At 35.8% G+C, this 20,903-nt stretch overlaps 2 protein-coding genes across 3 annotated transcripts; one reads left to right on the top strand and one right to left on the bottom strand.

Moving 5' to 3' along the window:
- The first annotated feature begins 7,640 nt into the window (after positions 1-7,640).
- On the top strand, positions 7,641-16,285 carry LOC130818949 (probable protein S-acyltransferase 17). The gene is made up of 10 exons (XM_057685232.1): positions 7,641-8,009; positions 8,093-8,186; positions 12,729-12,823; positions 12,940-13,107; positions 13,191-13,263; positions 13,347-13,399; positions 14,204-14,295; positions 14,386-14,438; positions 15,040-15,165; positions 15,643-16,285. Exons 1-10 carry the CDS (start codon positions 7,861-7,863, stop codon positions 15,919-15,921), a joined length of 1,182 nt encoding a protein of 393 aa, XP_057541215.1. The 5' UTR covers positions 7,641-7,860; the 3' UTR covers positions 15,922-16,285.
- Positions 16,286-17,796: 1,511 nt separating this feature from the next.
- On the bottom strand, positions 17,797-20,648 carry LOC130818950 (uncharacterized). Of its 2 annotated transcripts, XM_057685233.1 has the most exons (4): positions 20,508-20,614; positions 18,676-19,150; positions 18,369-18,600; positions 17,797-18,295 (listed from the first exon to the last, which is right to left on the bottom strand). In XM_057685233.1, the coding sequence occupies exons 2-4, from the start codon at positions 19,147-19,149 to the stop codon at positions 17,847-17,849; spliced, it is 1,155 nt and encodes a 384-aa protein (XP_057541216.1). In that variant the 5' UTR covers position 19,150; positions 20,508-20,614; the 3' UTR covers positions 17,797-17,846. The 2 variants fall into 2 exon arrangements, with proteins under 2 accessions (XP_057541216.1, XP_057541217.1); XM_057685234.1 differs by lacking the exons at positions 17,797-18,295; positions 18,369-18,600; positions 18,676-19,150 and adding exons at positions 19,225-19,924; positions 20,006-20,311 and having other exon boundaries at positions 20,508-20,648.
- Positions 20,649-20,903: the final 255 nt, after the last annotated feature.

Below are 20,903 nucleotides of genomic sequence, written 5' to 3' on the forward strand. Positions count from 1 at the left end.
ATAACATAAAACCTATTTCATATGTCAATTACACCTACTTCACATATTAAAAATATCTGTTGCACATGCAATAAACATGTACTTCACAAATCATAAATAACGACTTCTCATGCTACAAACACCTATTGTAAATATCATAATTGCCTTCTTTACATTCCATAAATACATACTTCATATACCATAAACTCTTACTTTATATACCTTGAACATCTAATTCATTAACCATAAACACTTATTACTTTATATACCATAAACACATGCAAATACATAAACACCTACTTTATATACCATAAAAACTACTTTAACACCTATAAACACTTACTTTGACTCATATAAAAACCTAAATACTTTATAAACTCCTATATTCACAACTATGGTAAAACACTAATTTTTGCATTGTTTTACATTTACATGTCTAATTTGGTGGTTAGGTGTAATAATTAGAATGGTGTGTAAGCAGTATTAGGGAATTTGGTCTTAAAAACAAGAGATAAGACTTTTTTATCTTAAAAATCTCATCTTAAAGTCTCACAAATCTCATTCTCTTGTGTCAAAAACCCCCTAAGAGAAATTCTACTTGATAGCAACCAAATTTAGGGAAACGTGAGTGACAATATTTTTTTTAAAGTTTCTTCCTCATGATAGCAACAATGTTTTAACTTTACTTAAATCATAGCAATTTTAGTTAAATAATTTCTAAAAATAAATAAAAAAACAATTACACCCTTACTTTTTGAACGTTATACATTTTAATTTAAAAACAATAAACAAACTATAAAACCACCTAACCCACCCCTGGCCAATACCATCCCCGCCTATCACATGTCATGTAGCACAACCCCTTCACATATTATTACTCCCACGAAGCCTAAAAGCACATCCTACCAGTCGCACAACCCTACTCCATCATTTAACACCAGTCATGTGCTCACCACCTGTTTGAAAAACACAACCCACCACTTTAATCAATTGAAAAAGCCCACTCACCACCTGAAAAATCTCAAAAAATCCCAACAAAGAAAATTAACATTAGTGTTGTGCGACAGCGGAATCAAGGTCGATGAACAACAATGAAACAGCAAGAAATTCAATGCAAACAATCAGAAAATGACACCAGAAATTTAACGTGGTTCACTATCAATGTGATAGCTACGTCCACCGGCACGGAGAACAAACAATTTCACTATGATCGCAAAGAATACAAGATGAATTACAATCACGCTCACAAATTACGATGGCTCTCTTGTGATCTCTTTCTCAATTTGTGAATCATAATCCCTACTGCTAACAAGAGGGTGTATTTATAACAAATCAACTTGAAAGATAGTTTTAGGGACTAAGTAACCACAAATAACCGACCACAAATAAAGGTAACCGTCCCAAAAGACGTTTCCCGTAAAAAGAAACTTCAATTGTGTGACCCGTGTAAAACTACGCGAGCCGCAGAGTGAGATCAGAAGAAAATCCGCGCCCCGCGGACCTGAGGCAGAGTCAACTCCGCGCCCCGCGGAGTTCTACGCGTTCCGCGGAGTACTCTCTGACCTGAACCCATCTTCTTCCAATGGTGCTAGCAAGTTTGAGTCACCATTATTAACAATCTCCACCTTGACGAAAACTCGTATTCAGCAAATGAACTCATCAATACATAGTGAACATATCTCAAGCCAAAACCCGATGTAAAGCTCATGCATAAGCCGTACATCCCGATAAATCTTCAACCAAGACTCATCCGGACAAGTCTCCAACCAAGACTTATCAACTACTTGTCACCAAGTATAACAACTCATAATGCTGCACCTGCATCACAAGCCTCGGGCAAGCTCCACCTTAAGGCCAACATGCCTACAACAGAAGCTCCCCAACACCGCCTCTATGGGCCTACTACATCACATAGTAATCAATATTTAGCAAGTCTAAGCAATGTTTAAACTTACTAAATGGAACAGACTTAGTAAAGAAATTAGCTGGGTTGTCAGCGGTCCCGATCTTCTTTATCTTCATCCTCTTGTCAGTACGCAAAAAATGATACCTGACATCAATGTGCTTGGTCCGATCATGGTGTACTTGGTCTTTAGCTAAGCAAATGGCACTTAGACTATCACAATACACCGTAGCAAAATCCTGTGCGATACCCAGTTCACCTACAAGGCCTTTGAGCCATATAGATTCCTTAGCTGCAGAAGTTAAAGCCATGTACTTAGCTTCAGTAGTAGACAACGTAACCGAAGGCTGCAATGTAGACTCTTTACCATTTGCATACACAAGACCAATATCAGCTGTCCCTCTCAAATAGCGAAAAATCCTTTTCACCCCTTGCCAGTGCTCTCTCCCAGGTTGAGCCATGAACCTACTCACAACACTGACAGCGTGCGCAATATCCGGCCTAGTACAGACCATAGCATACATCAAACAGCCAACAACGTTGGCATACGGGACTCTAGAGATATACACCAACTCCTCCTCAGTTTGAGGTGACATGGACAAAGACAACTTGTAGCTCATAGATGTTGGTGTACTTATAGGCTTCGATTTTTCCATCCCAAAACGAGATAAAATCCTTTCGATATAACTTTTCTGAGTCAAGAAAATCTTACCTCTAGCCCGATCCCTATAGATCTCCATACCCAAAATCTTCTTAGCTAGACCCAAATCTTTCATGTCAAATTCCGAGCTAAGCAACTCTTAAAGTCTAGCAATATCCGATTTATTCTTTGTGGCAACAAGCATGTCATCAACATATAGCAACAAATAAATCATGGAACCGTCATCCAGCTTACTATGATACACACAACAATCATACGAATTCCTATCAAAACCATGATAAAAGAATCAAACCTCTTGTACCACTGCCGAGGGGATTGCTTAAGTCCATACAACGACTTTAGCAATCTGCATGCATAGTGCTCTTTCCCTGGAATCTCGAATCCCTCGGGCTGCTTCATCAAAATCTCCTCCTCCAAATCGCCATGAAAGAAAACCATCTTAACATCTAGCTGCTCCAGCTCAAGGTCATAATGTGCTACAATTGACAATAGCACACGAATAGAAGTATGTCGAACCACCGGTGAGAATATCTCCACAAAGTCAACCCCTTCTACCTGACTGAACCCCTTTGCAACTAGCCTAGCCTTAAAACGAACTTTCTCAGATTCAGATGACCCTTCTTTCTTCTTAAAGATCCACTTACACCCTACAAGTTTTCTCCCCTTAGGTACCTTCACAAGTCCCCACTCTCTGTTCTTGTAAAGAGATTACATCTCTTCACCCATTGCAGCAAGCCATTGCGCAGACTCACTGCAACTAATTGCTTGTTTATACGTGGCAGGTTCATATGACTCTACATCATCAGCTACACTCAATGCATAACTTGTCAAATTCTCAACAAAGCAATTCCTTCCTTCCATCTCTTCAATCAACCTAACAGGCTTCTTGATTACTCGTGTAGGTCTCTCAAGAATGGTGTCAGATTGACTAGATGACCCCTGATTAGACTGCTCCACCTCCTCCCCAAAGTTAGGAGGAGATGGAACAACCTCAGGTTCAGGAGTACTCAGCACTGGAACCTCAGCATCATCATCAATAAATTGCACTCGAGGTAAATCAACAATGGATGACTGATGTACCTCAGGTACTCCATCTGTCTGCAGCAAGTTCTCCCCTTCTTTTCCCAAATCAGAAGACTCCGAGCTCTTCTTGGAATACATGGTGCTCTCATAAAAAGTGACATCCCTACTAAGAATGACCCGACGCTCCGAAGGTGAATAGATCGTAAACCTCTTCACACCATTACCGTACCCAACAAAACACCCCGTCTTGACTCGTGGATCCAACTTACCCTCACTAACATGATAATAAGCAACACAGCCAAAAATCTTCAAATTAGAGAAATTAGGCAACTTACCACTCCAGATCTCAAACGGGATTTTGAAGTCAATTCCCGAATGAGGACCCCTATTGATGATATAACAAGCTGTTATCACAGCTTCACTCCAATACCTCCTCCCAAACCCTACATTAGAGAGCATGCATCGAACTCTCTCAAGCAGTGTCTGATTAACCCGTTTTGCAACACCGTTCTGCTGTGGTGTCATCCTGACGGTATGATGCCGACTAATACCCTCATCTGCACAGAACTGATTAAACTCTTCTTTGCAAAACTTTAGCCCATTGTCTGTTCGTAGCTTCTTGATCTTCCTACCCTTTCGATTCTCCACTAAAGCTTTCCATTGCTTAAAAGCTTTGAAGGCCTCATCCTTTGACTTAAGCAACCTAAGCCATGTGTATCAGGATTTGTCATCTACAAATGACACAAAATAGCGGAAACCTCCCATACCTTCCACCCTAGATGGACCCCAGCAATCTGAATGGACATAATCGAGCACTTCATCAGTATTGTGAGCACCCTTGCTGAACTTTGACCTGTGTTTCTTCCCAAACACACAATGCTCACAAAATTCAAGGTTGGTAACCTTGATCCCCGATAGTAGGCCCCTCTTAGACAAAAGCTGCATCCCCTTCTCCCTCATATGACCAAGCCTCATGTGCCAAATCTTGGTCATCTCCTGGTGAGATACTGATGCGCAAACCGCAGAACTAGACAGTGTGACACCCTCAAAGACATAAAGGGTGTTCCTCTTGATACCCTTAAGTACCAACTCCGAACCTCGATAAATGGACAGCTCCCCATCTGAAAACGTTCCATTGTACCCCAAATCATCCAAGGTACCCAATGAAATCAGATTCTTCCCCAAAGCAGGGACATGCCGCACCCTAGTCAATGTCAACTTCGCCCATCTCTAGTCCTCAATCTTATGGATCCGATACCCGTAACCTTACAAGGTGTGTTGTTACCTACAATAACATTACCCCCATTGCAAGACTCATACGTGTCAAACCAATCTCGACGGGGACTCATATGGAATGAACACCCCGAATCTAGAACCCAATCATCAGAAAGATCCCCAGACTTAGCAGAACTCACTAATGCCAAGTCTTCCTCCGAATTATAGTTCTCCTTCGGTTTTACTTCAACTACAACAACTTGGGACTTGCCCTTCCTCACCGGAAAATTAGCCCTAAAGTGACCCGGTTCTTTGCAGTAATAACAGGTCTTCCCCGCAATCTTACCAGATCCCTCATTGCCGTTTCCAGCACCCGACCCAGTATTGTTGCCCTTGTTAACCCCCTTCTTCCTTTTAGACTTCCCGGACTTAACAAACAACCCACTGCCACTATCCCCGTTATCACCTATAGCTTTTTGACTAAGTTCCCTAGTATGAAGTGCTGCCTTCACTTCTTCTAGGGTCAGAGCGTCTTTACCAACAACAAACGACTCCACAAAATTCTCATAGCTAGACGGTAGAGACATAAGTGAAATTAACGCAGCATCCTCATCATCTACTTTAACATCTAAGTTACGCAAATCCAGTAAAATAGAGTTAAGTTTTTCAAGATGTTCCCGTAAGGGAGTACCTGATTGCATTTGGAGGCTAAACAACCGCTGCTTCAGTAATAGTTTGTTGGTCAGCGACTTAGTCATATACAATGACTCCAACTTCATCCAAAGTTCCGCTGCTGTAGCCTGATCAGCGACCTCCATGATGATGTGATCATCCAAACTTAGCAAAATGGTAGAATGAGCCTTTTCTTCCATTACTGCTAATTGCCCGTCGGTTAATCCATCATCCGACCCCGTAGTGGTACTCCATAAAGCCAACGGACGCCAGATTTGCTGCTGTTTCAACAGAGCCTTCATCTTTATTTGCCATAGCCCGAAGCTATTTTTCCCGATAAATTTTTCAATTCTTATTGTAGAATCTCAAGCCATTGTTTCACTAAAAAAACTCTCCAAGGAATTAAAACCTGAGCTTTGATACCAATTGTTGTGCGACAGCGGAAGCAAGGTCGATGAACAACAATGAAACAACAAGAAATTCAATGCAAACATCAGAAAATGACACCGGAAATTTAACGTAGTTCACTATCAATGTGATAGCTACGTTCACCGGCACGGAGAACAAACAATTTCACTATGATCGCAAAGAATACAAGATGAATTACAATCACGCTCACAAATTACGATGGCGCTCTTGTGATCTCTTTCTCAATTTGTGAATCATAATCCCTAGTGCTAACAAGAGGGTGTATTTATAATAAATCAACTTGAAAGATATTTTTAGGGACTAAGTAACCACAAATAACCGACCACAAATAAAGGTAACCGTCCCAAAAGACGTTTCCCGTAAAAAGAAACTTCAATTGTGTGACCCGTGTAAAACTTGAAACCGTCTCACTTGAAAGTTTGTATTTTGAAAAATATACTCTCTCTGTTTTTCATTTGTTCTTCCCATTTACTTTTTGCGCATATCAGATTGATTTTCCTAATTGGGGTTAAAAAATAAAAAAAATTCCAACTTTGGTGTTCTCTAAAACTTAATTCCCAAAATGGGGTTCATATAGTTAAATAGTTTTGCTAAGCTACATTTTTTTGGATTGGTAAATCTGAACCTACAAGAGGATAATATTTTTTTGTCAAGCAAATATATGCGCTAAACAAATTTAAAAAAATCCCACAAGTCTTATAGAAAAGAGTCGAATATCCAAAAAATACTTCTACATACAACCAAAAATCTCAATCAAGTCTAAAAGTCAAAATCAATAAGGATGTTTGTCGAAACTACTATACTTAGTTTGTAAATTGGTTAAGGCCACCATAGAACTTGTGTGACTTTACCATGTCTAAAGCCAAAAAAACATGTCAAACCGAGTAAAAATCCACATTTACCATCATCAAATATAACAAACATTCTCTAAAAAACAAATATAACAGTTTAACAAATATGCAATGTCCAAGGCTATCTCTAAATGAAGATAGCATTATCCTTCTGATCTTTTGTTAAAAAAATTGAAAATTTTGATAAAAAAAAAGTAGTAGCAATTGGATGTGAATGCTACCATCTTCTTTGTTTACTGTCAATCACAATAAACTGTGAGTGCATTAACAATACATAATAAAGTGTAATTTGTTTAGTGACAATTGATGAATTGCATAACAAAGTCAATTGATAAATTGAGATTGACTAACAAATTAAACATCAACATAACATATTTTAATATTCTTATTGAAATAGCATAGTAACATCAACCGTTTACCATAGATCCGATTGACAGTTTTGTGATTATACAAGTCACTCAATAATATTTTTATTCATAGAGATCCAAAAATATCAGAAAATAAATACAAGATAAATAACAACATGACCACAATATATTAAGTTAATTGTTAGGATAGGATTTTCGAACCAAATATTTTAGCTTAGTAAAACTCCTTACGTAAAAGAACACATTTTGGGAATTAAAATTTAGAGAACACCAAAGTTGAATTTTTTTTTTTTTCAAACACAAATCATTCAAGATCCCAATACAAACTTAAAAGTCAAATAATTTAAATTGCAAGTTTTTAAAAATTCTAATAAGTTAATATTTAGAAAATATATATTGAAACGAATCTATCAAAACTCCTATAAATATGTTTTTCATAAGTCGATAAAAAATCATAATCAAAACTTAACTCTAAAATTCGTAAATTCTATTAAAAAAAAATAATAATATTCCTATTTTCTATACAAAAAAACCTTGAATAACACAACAGATCTTCCAACCAATTACAGAATGATGAATCTTAAGAGTAACCAATAATAGAAGTCCTTGACAATGAAGTTTCTTCGTTTTACTTTTCCATTTCCATTTCCATTTCCCAACCCTCAAAGGTCAAAAGTCTTTACTGTCCAAACAACGTACTTGCCTCCAATTTCACTCAAATCTAAATTCTCTCTGTGATTTACCCTTCAATAAGGAAAAATGGCAGTTCAATGGGCTTTAGTATGCCATGGCATAATCACAATGTTAATATTAGTCTCCTTTATTTGTGGGCAATGGCCAATTTTTCAGGGCACTTTCATTGAACGCATTCACAATTTCATCACTTTTGGTGCCTATGAATATTTCTTGTAATTTCTGTTCCTCCTTTCGATTATTTTTCATGGGTTCGGATAAAAAATTGAATCTTTAATTTGTTGTTGAATTGTTTCAGGAAATTTGTGGGGTGGGTTTGTGGAGATCGAGCCATGAATGCAGTTTTATCTGTTGAGTATTACTGCTGTTATCGTTCTAATCCTACACTTCAGGTAATTTTGTTATTTTTATTGGGAAATTTGTAATTTGTTTTCAAATTTTAGCTGATGGATTTTTTTACAGCAGAGAATCGTGGGTGTTGATCATAAACTTTCGTTTGGTTGAGCTGGGCGATCTTTTTTGAAGTTAGATCTTGATTATATTGGAATAGTTGTTTCTGTATTAATAAAGATTGATGCTTTAATTTCAGATTTTTATTTTTATTAGTTTACCCATTAAAGCATATTAAAATCTTGCTATAGGAGATTTGAGTGTTGGTTATTGTTTACTTGTTGTCTTTTATAAGTATGTTTCTTCTGTTATTGGTTTGTTGAATTCGGAGAGATGCTGTTTTTGTGCATTTTTTGGTGCCCCTCCTCATTGGTGTTTGGAATTTCTTGTGTATGTGATACTCATGTTGTAATTCTAGCTATTTTGATTTTTAACAATGTAGAATTATGAGTAAAGTGTACCCAAAAGGTTAAAGAATTGTGAATGCAATGAAATGTTTTGAGCTATTTGATCTAAGATAAAATTTGCTTTCTAATAAGCGAAGCAAAGTGAAAGTAACTAGAAGTATAGAGGATGCTTTCTCAATTTACAATGTTGGTTGAGGCCATTGATAAGCAACAAATGTTAGATTTGGAGCTTTAGTTTGTTGGGGAGATAATCATAGAGATTAGGATGAAGAACTTGAACACTCTATGATAGAATTTGAAGAAAGGTTGAAGCGTAAAGTTCGTTGTGCTTTTTGAGGACTCCTCAGCTTCCACTTCAGTCTTTGAAGTCTTGCATATATAAGGTTTTTATTCCCATGGAGTGAATCTGAAATGCTGAAAAGTTGAGAGTCTGTTGCGTTAGGGGTGAGTTGTCTTTTGAAGAATGGAAGCTAGCATTAGTTTACCAATTTCTTCCTTTTGTTCGATTGTAGTACCTTGAAGTCTTCACAAGTTTTCATTGGTAGGCCGATTCACATCTTGGTAAAGGGTTCTTCACGACCTCTTACTTTTTGCATATCTATCCTATTGTTTTATTTTGAGGGTTTTTGCCTAACTTTACGTTGTTTGATACTTCTTGTAAAGTTGAAAATATCGTAATTCTTTTGGTCAAGTCGTAGAAATCATCTTGCAAAAAATATAAGTTTTACTATTTGTTTGTTGCTATTATTGGAATCTATGGTTGGCTGTGGAATGGTGTGGGCATTGGGTATAATGCTTCCCATACACCAAAAGAGTCAATTATTTTCTTCAGGGCCAAAAGAGTTTAAGGAGAACCAGATTTTACACTATGTCATAAGGCCTAAGGCATTATGACTTTTATCATTCTGGGAGAAGACTTCACTTCTTGTATTGGTAGTTTCTTTTCAAGTAATAAAAGTAGAAACAAAGCTAAATTGGAGTATGTTATTGACTGACGTAGCCGTGGATGATATTATATTGACTTAGGCAGCTTTCTATTATTATTTCATAGCGAATCGTACAAAAAATGTGTGTGAATAGATGAATTGTATGCAATGGAATGAATGAATGCATGTATATGGGTTGTATGTAAAATGTGTGTGAATATACTCACTCAAGAGACTATTGCAAATAAGAGAAAGTTTGAGGGTAGTTTTGTGGTTTAGGGATTATGGTGAGTGAAAAGTGCTTGGAATTTTTTGTGTCGGTTGAAAATGATAAAAGGTTTGAGAATTCAAAAGTTGTATTGGAATCAGGCCTGACCCAGAAGGTAGGCCCAAAGGGCTACCGCCCAGGGCCCCATTATAAAAATCAGAAAACAAGGATAGAAGGGGGCCTCTAAGTGAGTACATCAAAAAGTCTAAGATTAAGTTTGGGGCCCAAAAATTAGAAGACACAAAGCTCAAAAATTAGAGGAAGATGGAAAATGGGAAATTGTACCGTAATAACTTCAACAGTTGGGATTTGACACCTCATTTTTGAGCTGTTGGGATTTGTTGTTGATTGTAAGTCCAATTTTTACCGCTTCATTTGCATAAAGATTTTGGGATAATCCTGAGTTCTCATCCTCAAGCTATATTAATAAGAAGTATATGATTACTAAAAGGATTCCATTATTATATTTAATCTATCTTCCTGGTTTTGTAACAACGAATTTCATTATTATATTTAGCTGTAATGTAGGAATAAAAATATATAGAAGTATATATTATAACTAGTCTAAATTTCATTATTATATTTAAGTTATATAGTTGTTATTCTTTTAAATTATATACTACCAATTATTGTTTGGGGCAAATAAAATTTTAGAGCTTCTCTTAATTTTAATTTTATGATTTGTTTGTTTTCAAATGAAAATCCGAATGGTATAATTTGTAGTAATGGTATTATGTGGTAGTATTTATTTATTTATTTATACGGTATAATTGTACTAGAGTATAGATAAATATCTCACTAATGTTATAATTGTACCAGTCTTCTTTAAGGACCTCATTATACGATTTTGCCTAGGGCCTCCAAAATGTCAAAGACGATCCTGATTGGAATTTTCCTTTTGTGTTATCCATCTAAAGCGAAAACAAAACTTCTCAAAAATGGATGGATACTTATTGTGCTGCAAAAACATTAACTTTGCTTGCCAATAGAAAACTGTTTCTCTATTGTGTTTATCTCCTCATCTTGCAAGGTGCAAGATCTGGCAATGGGTAGTGGTCAATGGTCATCACCTTAGATTGTGGAGATCTACTGGGAATACCTTTATTCATGTATGTTCTATCTATTACTTATCTTTCTCCGATTCATGCTACTCCGAGCTCCTCTTCAATGCTTGAGATCTTCAAATATGGAACTTTACCATGATAAGGAGAATTATGAGGTCACTGTGGTTTTTGATGTTTCGTCTCATGGTACTCCCTTGATATTTGAGTTTTCATCTCAATTATCGGTGTAGGTACCATGGTGTTGATCAACTGATTTTCTACGAAGCTCTTGAAGTCCTTTATGGTTTGCTCACTTTTTCCACCAAGACATTATGTTTTACGGTTGAAACATTTATTTGGTAGGCTAGGATTCCCCTTAGGGGCTAAGGCAGCTAGAACAATTACTTAGTTTGAGGAAAGTTTGTAAAATTAGGTTAGCTTATCATATTTAATTGGTGTTGTGAGGACAACATGTCTTTGGTTTTCACTTTTTATTTGTTCATGTATGACTGCTTTAACAATTTTAAAATTGAGACATTTATTTTACAAAAATGAAAAAATAGTTCTATATAGCTCAAAAAATAAGAATAAAGTATATTAAATAAAAATAACCATCTTAGTTAGCAAAACAAATAGAATTTCCAAATTCAATATTAGATAATGTAAAGTCGGTGAGAGAAGGATTCTCTGAATCTTTCGGAGGCTCGACAATTACACCTTAAAGGAAGAGAATTTAATTTTTCTGGTGCTAGATATATGGTTAAGGGTCCTTGGATTAGCTTCACCTGGTGTTTTAAATTGTTAGGTAACTTTTTAAAAACACCAATTTGCTGGCTATGATTGGTGTTTTTTTTGAATGCTTGGCCTATAGTATTTCAAAACATTATTGATAATGGTCTCATTGATTGTTGTATGACGGGCAATTTACAATGTCATATGGTTAAAAGAAATAGGATATAATCTATAGAAAAAAGAAAAAAGAAATGAAAAAGAAGATCAAGAAAAAAGAAAAAATCGAAAAATGAATTAGAAAAGGAGAGGGGATACATTTGAAAATTTTTTCATCCCCTTTTTTTCCCTCACCAAAAGCGCTTGTGGCTCAATGGATAGAGCATCTGCAAGTTGAGCAGAAGGTTTGGGGTTCGACCCCTACTGGGCGCAGGTATCAGCTAGGGGGTGTAACACCCCGGCCTCTCGAACCGCCGGTTACTACTCATGGAGACTGTAGCCTGACCCCACAGACCAACACAAGTCTTTCCAGCGCACTTTGGCCTCACTCGTGCGCGCACGGGAAAACTTCCCAGGAGGTCACCCATCCTAAGATTGCTCCCGACCAAGCACGCTTAACTGTGGAGTTCTTAGCAAATGGGCTCCCATGAAAAGAAGATGCACCTTGTTGATATGAGTAGTCTATCAATCCTTTTTCATGCTAAATCCGGGGTATCACAGGGGGTTTCTTGACTGCACGCATCCTCTTTACTCCCTCCTTGAAGGAAATATGTATGGTTTGTCCGCATCTTTCAGGATAAAAACCCTCCACCCGGACCTTGCCTTGTGCGGGATACTGGAGCGTCCTTTACTTTTACCTTTACCTTTTCTTTCCCTCCTAAACAATCAAGGGGTTTTCCCTCACGTATCCCTCTTTCTTTTCCTTTCCTTCCCTCCTAATTTTTAATCCAAACATAGGTTAATACATATGTGATGGATAAATTTGTCAAGAGGTTTAAATTCCTATTAAAAATTACTATGAGATCCCTCATTATTATCACTTTCTTTGCTTTATGCTTGTGGTTTTTTTTCCACCCTTGCCTTTAGTGTATGTGTTAGTTGCATTTTGCCTTTATTTGTGTGTGTATAGTTTGGAAACATAGCATCTTTTTAATCTACACCTTTTTTGCAGATCATATACCTCGGAATACTTTCAACAACGTATTACTTTATTGTGACATCCTCATTTGCTTACATCCCTAATTATTATTTGGGTGAAGTTCATAGGTATGACTATCGAAAAATCTTGTACGTAACGAGTTTTACTTCTTTTTTCTCACTTTTTCGCATGTTTTTTCCTTTTAGATTTTATAGATTTTTCTTTGGTATCATATTTCATGCAGGTACATAAGCATATTGGCTGTTGGTGTAGGTGTAGTGCTTTTTTTGCTCACGAGCTTTTCTGATCCTGGAACCGTGACTGCCAAAAACGTATACCAGTATATCTCCGTTTATCCCTATGATAATGTTATATTTTCAGAGAGAGAATGTTCTACTTGCAAAATTCTGAAGTGAGTTATACCACCTTATCTTTTAGATGTTTTCTTTGGAGCTTGCGTTCATTGTAAATTGACAACATCTCTGGCTGGTTTAGACCTGCAAGATCCAAGCACTGCAATGTGTGTAATCGTTGTGTAGCTCGATTTGATCATCATTGTGGATGGATGGTTTGTACTTCCAATTGGCCTTTTATGTTTTACAAAGGGATGTATTCAACTTTATATGTTAAATTTAGTTTATTGTCCTGCAGAATAATTGCATTGGAGAAAAAAACACTAGGTACTTCATGGCTTTTCTCTACTGGTGAGTATATGGCCACTACTCAGTTTCCTTGTGGAGTTATCTTATGAATATGATCCAAATGCTAGGAGATAAGGGCATCTTTTATATTATGCAATATTCAATCAATAGTTGCTTATCTTCAAGGTACCTACTCCCATTGTTCTTTTTACTCATGACCATTCCATGTGAGGGTTAAGGGATTTATTAATCAACCATTGCAACTTACAGAAAAACGAGAAAAAAATGAGGGTGTATGTTAGAAATACTTCACATGTGAGGAAGATCCCACGTCACTAACATAGTGGGTTGTGGACTTGAATATGATGCTTAGTGGGTAATCCTTCTAATACCATATGATTTTTGGGAAGAGTGAACCTCATCAAGTGTGTATGCAAGTCAACGCTCATTACCCAACGAGTTTGTGGGCCCGAGCTCACGGATGCCCCGTGGGTGTGGCCACACGAGTGGGCCTACAGGGTGGGTGATTATGTGATGAATTGTCACGACCTAACAGTGTACGTGTTATTGCTCATAGAGAAATCATTTCTCTTGCATGAAGTTGTTGGACCCATTTGGAGCCGAATATAGGATATCTCTAGTATGATGTATTTTATTTAGTTCACTAGACTCGTAAGCAATTAGAAAATGCTTTAGTATATTTGGAACTTGTATTTTACGTGCATAGCTGCCCGCAATTTGTGAAAGAGTTCACTTCCCTCAGCAGATTTTACTTTTTTTTGTTATACAATTTTGCTTTAGAATATTTGGATCTTATAACTTTAAAGCATCCTGTTCTCTGTTCTCATTATGTCTGTGCTCTTACAGGCATTTCTGTCTTTGTTTATATGGAACCGTAGCGATTATTTTGATTCTTGCTAGTCGGTTAAAGGAGTTGAAAGTAATACACATTTTGACAGGTAGGTATTGTATCCCCAAAACTTGAGTGATGAACCTCGTTGTGTCTGTTTGATTTTGAAGATTTTTTATTCTTTTCCTTGTGGTTACAGTTTACTATAATGTCGAGAATTCTTTTAAAGGGTTAGCTCCACATGTCGTCCAGGTAAACAAGTCATAGCTCACCTTATGCTTAGTATGATTTCAATAATTACTAATATACTTCATCGGTAGTTAACTAGTGTTTTCGTTGCTGGTTAAAAAAAAAAAATTGTTGCAAAATTCTCGTTTTCTAAGGAGGGTCCTGGAGAAAGCAAATTTTCAACATTTGCGCTCTTGTTTGTGTTACTGGGGTCAATAGTTACCTTTTTATCACTTGCCAGCCTGGGAGAATGAAATGTTAATCCCTTAAGCAACTATGTAAGGCGATGGAATTGTGCAGCATAATTCACCAGTTAATTAGCCTTTTGAATTCGCGATTTACTCAAACTGCCCCTAAAATAGCCCTAAACCGACCGTTCCAATCGGTATTTTAAATTTCCGATGCCGGAAACCATGAGCATAGGCTGAGTCACATTCCTGAGGATGAGTTGGTGTTTCTTCTATTTGTTTTTCTGAATTTGAGTTATGGATTCCTCTTTTTTTTAACTATTTGGATGTCTATTTAGTATTTACTTTCATACTTTCTGTATTTTCAAGATGTATGCCTTTTCTTTTCGTCTACTAATGAATATCACTAATTCTTTCCGACATCGGTTCTTGAACAGTGGTTGTTGAGCTCCTATAACACTCAAATACTTCTGATGGTGTTTCTTGCCATTGTCTCTATGCTCATGGCCGCCTTTTTCGGCTATCACGCCAAACTGTGTCTTACAAATACCACCACAAATGAGGTATTATCTCTGTTTAATGATTTTACTGTATCCTTATTTGAGATTGAACATTTTGCTTATGCTTAAAAGAGGGCCCGCAAGATACTGTGCTTTGTTCAATACCAGTGTAACTTAATTTGCTAGTTAATTTGCTTTTTAATTCGCGATTCGCTCAAAATGATTGTAAAATAGCCCAAAACCGACCATAATTCGCTTTTTTTTATTTGTGATTCGCAAGGAGATTAATGAATCATGTGACAGTGTTCAATATCGGAAGAAGCAATTATCAGTGATCCTAAACTAAGTTGTTTACAAGCGGAAAAACACTCGTATTAATTTTTTATCGGTCTTTTTTTTGAGATTGTTCTTTGGATGAAGGAAAAATGTTCGAGTCGTATGCCTGCCTTACAATAGTTACAAATACTATTGTGCAACTATAGGCGTCTGAGTGAGTTTGTTTTTGTGTTTTATTTTTGAATTTCTGTTAAACGTGACCAGACATACAAATGGCAAGATCATCGGAACCTTCAAATGAAGATAAATGAAGCTAAAGCGAGTGCCTCAGCGCTAAAGGCAAGTATTAATGGTCTAACCCCTGAAAGCACCCCTCCCGAAAGCAAATGGAAATCCTTCTTCAAAAGGTCGCCTCTGAAAGACGCAGAAGTGGTGGTAAAGAAAAATGCTTACGACAAAGGGATCATCCACAATCTTTGCGAGGTCATCTTTCCCTTCTCTACAAGATCCTCATTCAGACAAGCTAAAAAAAAGTCTCGTTGATTTCGTATTCATTCCATTTGTGCAATCTGATCTCTCTATGACGTTCACAATTTACCCAACCTTTTTAGCTCAGACAGCAGCATTATTTCGGGGTTAGTGTGATCATGGTGGCGGCTCTAGCGCGGATGAACCATATTGTATCAGTTGGTGCATCATTCTTTGGTTATTAGGCATGTATACAAATTAAGTTATACATAGATTCTCATTGTATTATCCTCCCATTTTTAAGTGTTTGATTCTGGTAATAGAACCAAATGAGTTTATACAGTAAAATATTCATCTTTGCATAGTCAAACATGGATCAACATAGCCATTGAAATATTTGCCCAATGACTTGAAATCTATTATTCCGTTTTTTTTTTAATTGGTGGGCATTTACTAATGAGCTACTCTTGTGAGAGATCGACTCTTTGTGAGTCAGTCTTAAAAAGAGGAGTGTATATGTTGATAATAGTATAAGTTCGGTTATTCAATCCATATATGAAAAATGGCTTATAGTGAGATATCTCACACAAGAATTTGTATATACTATTTGCTCACAAGTCACATGTAACAATAACTTGGTTAAAATTTGGATTGAACCACTCAAGAATCGAAACTTTAGTCATGTCGGTTGTAGTTCCTAACTTACTACACTGGTATGTATATAACTTGTCCGATGCAAGCAGTATCGTTCATGACATTGTATAGGCTCTAGGCAAACTAAAAGAAATGGGCCCTCCTTATGGTGGGTTGATTATGAACTAACGGATGTTTGAAAGAATAACAGGCGTACTCTATGTAGACGTATCATATAATTCTTAAATGATAAAAGAACTACTCATCAATCGTAAATTTTTAAGTGTCACTTCCGTTAACTAGCATTTTCTAATTTTAGGGCCCTTTCTAACTATGAGCCCTAGGTAAATGTCTATCTAACCTATAGTCAGGAACGACCCTAGATGCAAGTATGCCTTTTTCACTACAATCGAAACAAAAAAAGAAGACTTTGCTAATTATGGAATTAGTGATGATCTTTTTAGCCATGGGCAGAGTTTTAACTGTGAGTACTTGATTAGAGTTTTTTACAATCAAAATAGAGTCACCTTAGTAACACTCTCAAATGATGCAAATTCACATTCTATGAAGCAACTCGTTGATATTTGATTGAAATATTTTGTTTACTCCCTTTGTCCTATATAGTTTGAACTAAAAAATTTTTTTTGTTTTTTTAAAAAAATGAATAATGGTAATAAACGAAGAGAGAGAATAAATTGTGTGGATGAAATTAAAAGAGAGTGAAAATATATGGATGAGATTAAAAAAAAGTGGTGAGTTATTGTCAAAAAATAAAAATAATGCAAATTAAATGGGACAGATAAAAATGACAAATAATGTAAATTTGATGGGACTAAGGCCCTGTTCTCTTCGTCTGATCTGATTGGATAAGGTCTGAATTTACTAAGGTCTGATTTGATCTGATCTGATCTGGTCTGATCTGGTTTGATTCAGTCTGATCTGATCTGAATCTTTCTGATCTGATCTGAATCTTTCTGATCTGATCTGATCTGGTCTGATCTGATCTGGTCTGGTCTGATCTGATCTGGTCTGATCTGATCTGGTCTGGTCTGATCTGATCTGATTTGATTTGGTTTCATTGAGTTTGTTATTAATAGTAGTAGTTAAATTATTATTATTATTATTATTATTATTATTATTATTATTGTTGTTGTTGTTGTTGTTGTTGTTGTTGTTGTTGTTGTTGTTGTTGTTTTTGTTGTTGTTGTAGTTGTTGTTGTTGTTGTTGTTGTTGTTATTATTATTATTATTATTATTATTATTATTATTATTATTATTATGTCTTATTATTAATATTACATATTACATAGTTTCTCCATCTAATAATAATATACATACATTACATGCTACAAATTAAACATCAAAAACTACGATGTTTCTGCTTCTCTTTGGATTGATGCCCAAATATCGTTGGCTATATTTAGTTGGATTCTATCCATTTCATTCTTGCGCTCTTTGTTAAACATGTTGGTATCACTTCTTGGTTCAATGTTAACCCCACTTGATATTTGGATACCTAATTGATGTAGGCGAATAAAATTATGAAGCGTAAATGTTGACACCATAATAGCCAACTGATATTTGATCTCCATACTAGGCATATTTTTCAATATCTTCCATTGATTTTTTAGCACTCCAAAGCATCTCTCAATTGTCGTACGCAAGGATGAGTGTCTGTAATTAAAATGTTCAGGCATCCCTGTAGGAGGTGGACCAACACGAAACTGAGGCATATGATATCTAATATCATCATGTTTTATTGGACTGAGGTATCCTAGAGTGTTAGGATATCCGGAATCGACCAAATAGTATTTTCCTAAATTTATAACAAAAGTTAGACATTTATATTTAAACATGGATTATATGAATATGAAATTGTTATGTAATACCTGGAGGTGGATGTGGAAACATAAATTTTGGTTCAAACAAACTATGACTCCATACTGTTATGCCTTGGCCACTACCTTCGAACCCCACATTGACAAATGTGAAAAGTCTATCAAACGAACATGAAGCCAAAACATTCCATGTTTTATTCCCTTTGCGTCCTCTGAAAGGTAAACCATTTTCATCTGATATAGTTGCTTCAATAAGGGTCCCGTCCAAGGCTCCAACACAATGCTAAATAAAAATATTAATGTATTAGAATGATAATAAGAATAAAAATTTATAGCCACTAGTACGCAATGAAGGTACCTCAAAAAATGGCCAATATTTTGAGTCGTTTGCTATTTTATCTGGAACATCATTCAAGTCTTGGAAAGGTTTAATAATCTCCGTGGATAACATAATCAGCGCTTGTAATACTTTTCTAAAGTATTTGCTAATTGTCGCTAGACCATGCTGAAACTTATCAGCTGTTGTGCGGTATGAAGCCCCTTTAGCCAATATATATAAGGCAATTCCAATTTGCTCAGCGACTGATATGTATCTACCATCCGATAGCCAGCCTTTATACTCTACGTATTGGACTAGTTTAATAAATATGTCTCTATCCAATCTTAATTGCTCCCTACATAAATCAGGATGAATATTCAATAATCTATGTATGTAATCGCAACCCGGTTCTCCCCCGACTCTCAAAGGTCGTCGTTCGAGTGGAGTGAGCAGTCTTTTTAACTCTTCTAGTGCAATGATCATGGTACATGTTCGCACTCGTACAATGTCCATCCTACAGTGTAAAAGCAATGCAATCACATATATTTATTAAATATTAAACATAAATTTTATAGAGCCATATGATAATTAGCATCGCTAAGTACAAGATTAATACAAAAGTTGCTCTAACTAGTACTAGATTAATACAAAAGTGGCTCTAACTAAATTAAGATGCTATAAAATAGATTTATGGAGAAGTAGAGACACATTCTACTTCAGGTAGATTAATATCAAATGCCGTCTTCAAGAACATAAGTTTTTGTTGATTTGATAACAATTGTAGAAAATAGTCAACATTGTCTCCTGCACGTAGGAATTGCATACATTTAAAAATAAACTCTTCACCCTTTTCTTTGACTTCCTTAAGATCATTTAGAGCTGTAGCAACTTGAGAGTGTTTAGAAACTTCAAGAGATGGTGACCCAGATAAAATGGACATTTTGAGTATCTCTAAACAAGTCTCAATATCAGTCTTAGCTTTTTTAGAGCTACTTGTACTCCCTACATTCTTACGTTTCCCCTTTGACTTGGTTGTGGGTGGACTTTTGCTCACTTCATGACCAGAGTCACACTTTTCCTCTCTAAATTCTGTTTCAAAACAATCATCACTATCACCAGTTTCTTCGGTATCATTTCCATCACCTTCCCCTAAAAGTGATTTACCACTCTCACATCCAGGAGAATAACTATATTTGCTAGTTGCAAAAGAACCACTATAAAGACTACGTAGCAATGCCAAATTAGCTAAAGGCTTCTTCAAGAATCTGGCAGGTATGCCTTTATGTTTCTGTTTACACAAATAAAATAATATAACTACCTCATAAACACCTAAATTAATTTTATCAACAAGCATTCAAGTATTTTTTACCTCCACAAATCCAGCCCATCTATCATCTTGGTCAACTTGTGGACATCCACTCTCGGGATCAAATGAAAGACCAGTCCACTTCAATTCCATCTCATTCCATATTTTAAATTGTGCTTTCAAGTCATCATACTTATTTCTAGCTTGTTTATCATTAAAATTTTTTCCGGTTGCTACATTTAAACCTTGAACAATTTTGGCCCAATTTGTTTTGCGTCCACTTGATCCTGCTTTTAATTGGATACAAATCTCCAAGAATTTTTTAGTATCTTGCTCACTCCATGAGAGTCTCTCTTTCGGAGCCATATACTTTGCTCACCACAAACACAAATTGAGCTAGATTAATTTTATTTTTTTTAAAAAAACACAAACTAATAAATCATGTACATTGAAATATTAATGTAGTTATATAAAACAAGTAGAAGTTTGTTAGAATTCATGAAAAAACATATTAAGCAAACTTGGAAGATCATATACATAACATGTGAAAAGGAGAAATTCTTACAGTTAGATAGATAAGAATAACGTGGCAGAACACACTAGCAAGTGGCAATGGCAAAGCCCACGATACTTGATTTTATATCAGTTGCTTTGTTTGTTTGATAATGTTTATGTAGTTATATGCAATGGCAAAGCCCAAGTATTTACTAATGGAACTTAAATGCAATAGGAAAAAATTAGATAGATATTAATGGCTAGAAGCTAATGCAACAGGTAAAGGCAAGTATTTACTATTAGATAGATATTAGGTAGTTGTTAAAGTCAACCTACATGACATATCAATTTTTCGTTGCATTTATTATTATTATTATTATTATTATTATTATTATTATTATTATTATTATTATATAATAATAATTATAATAATAATAATAATAATACTAATATAATAATAATAATA

The sequence above is a fragment of the Amaranthus tricolor genome, chromosome 7, assembly GCF_026212465.1.
Source record: "Amaranthus tricolor cultivar Red isolate AtriRed21 chromosome 7, ASM2621246v1, whole genome shotgun sequence".
NCBI lineage: Eukaryota > Viridiplantae > Streptophyta > Magnoliopsida > Caryophyllales > Amaranthaceae > Amaranthus > Amaranthus tricolor.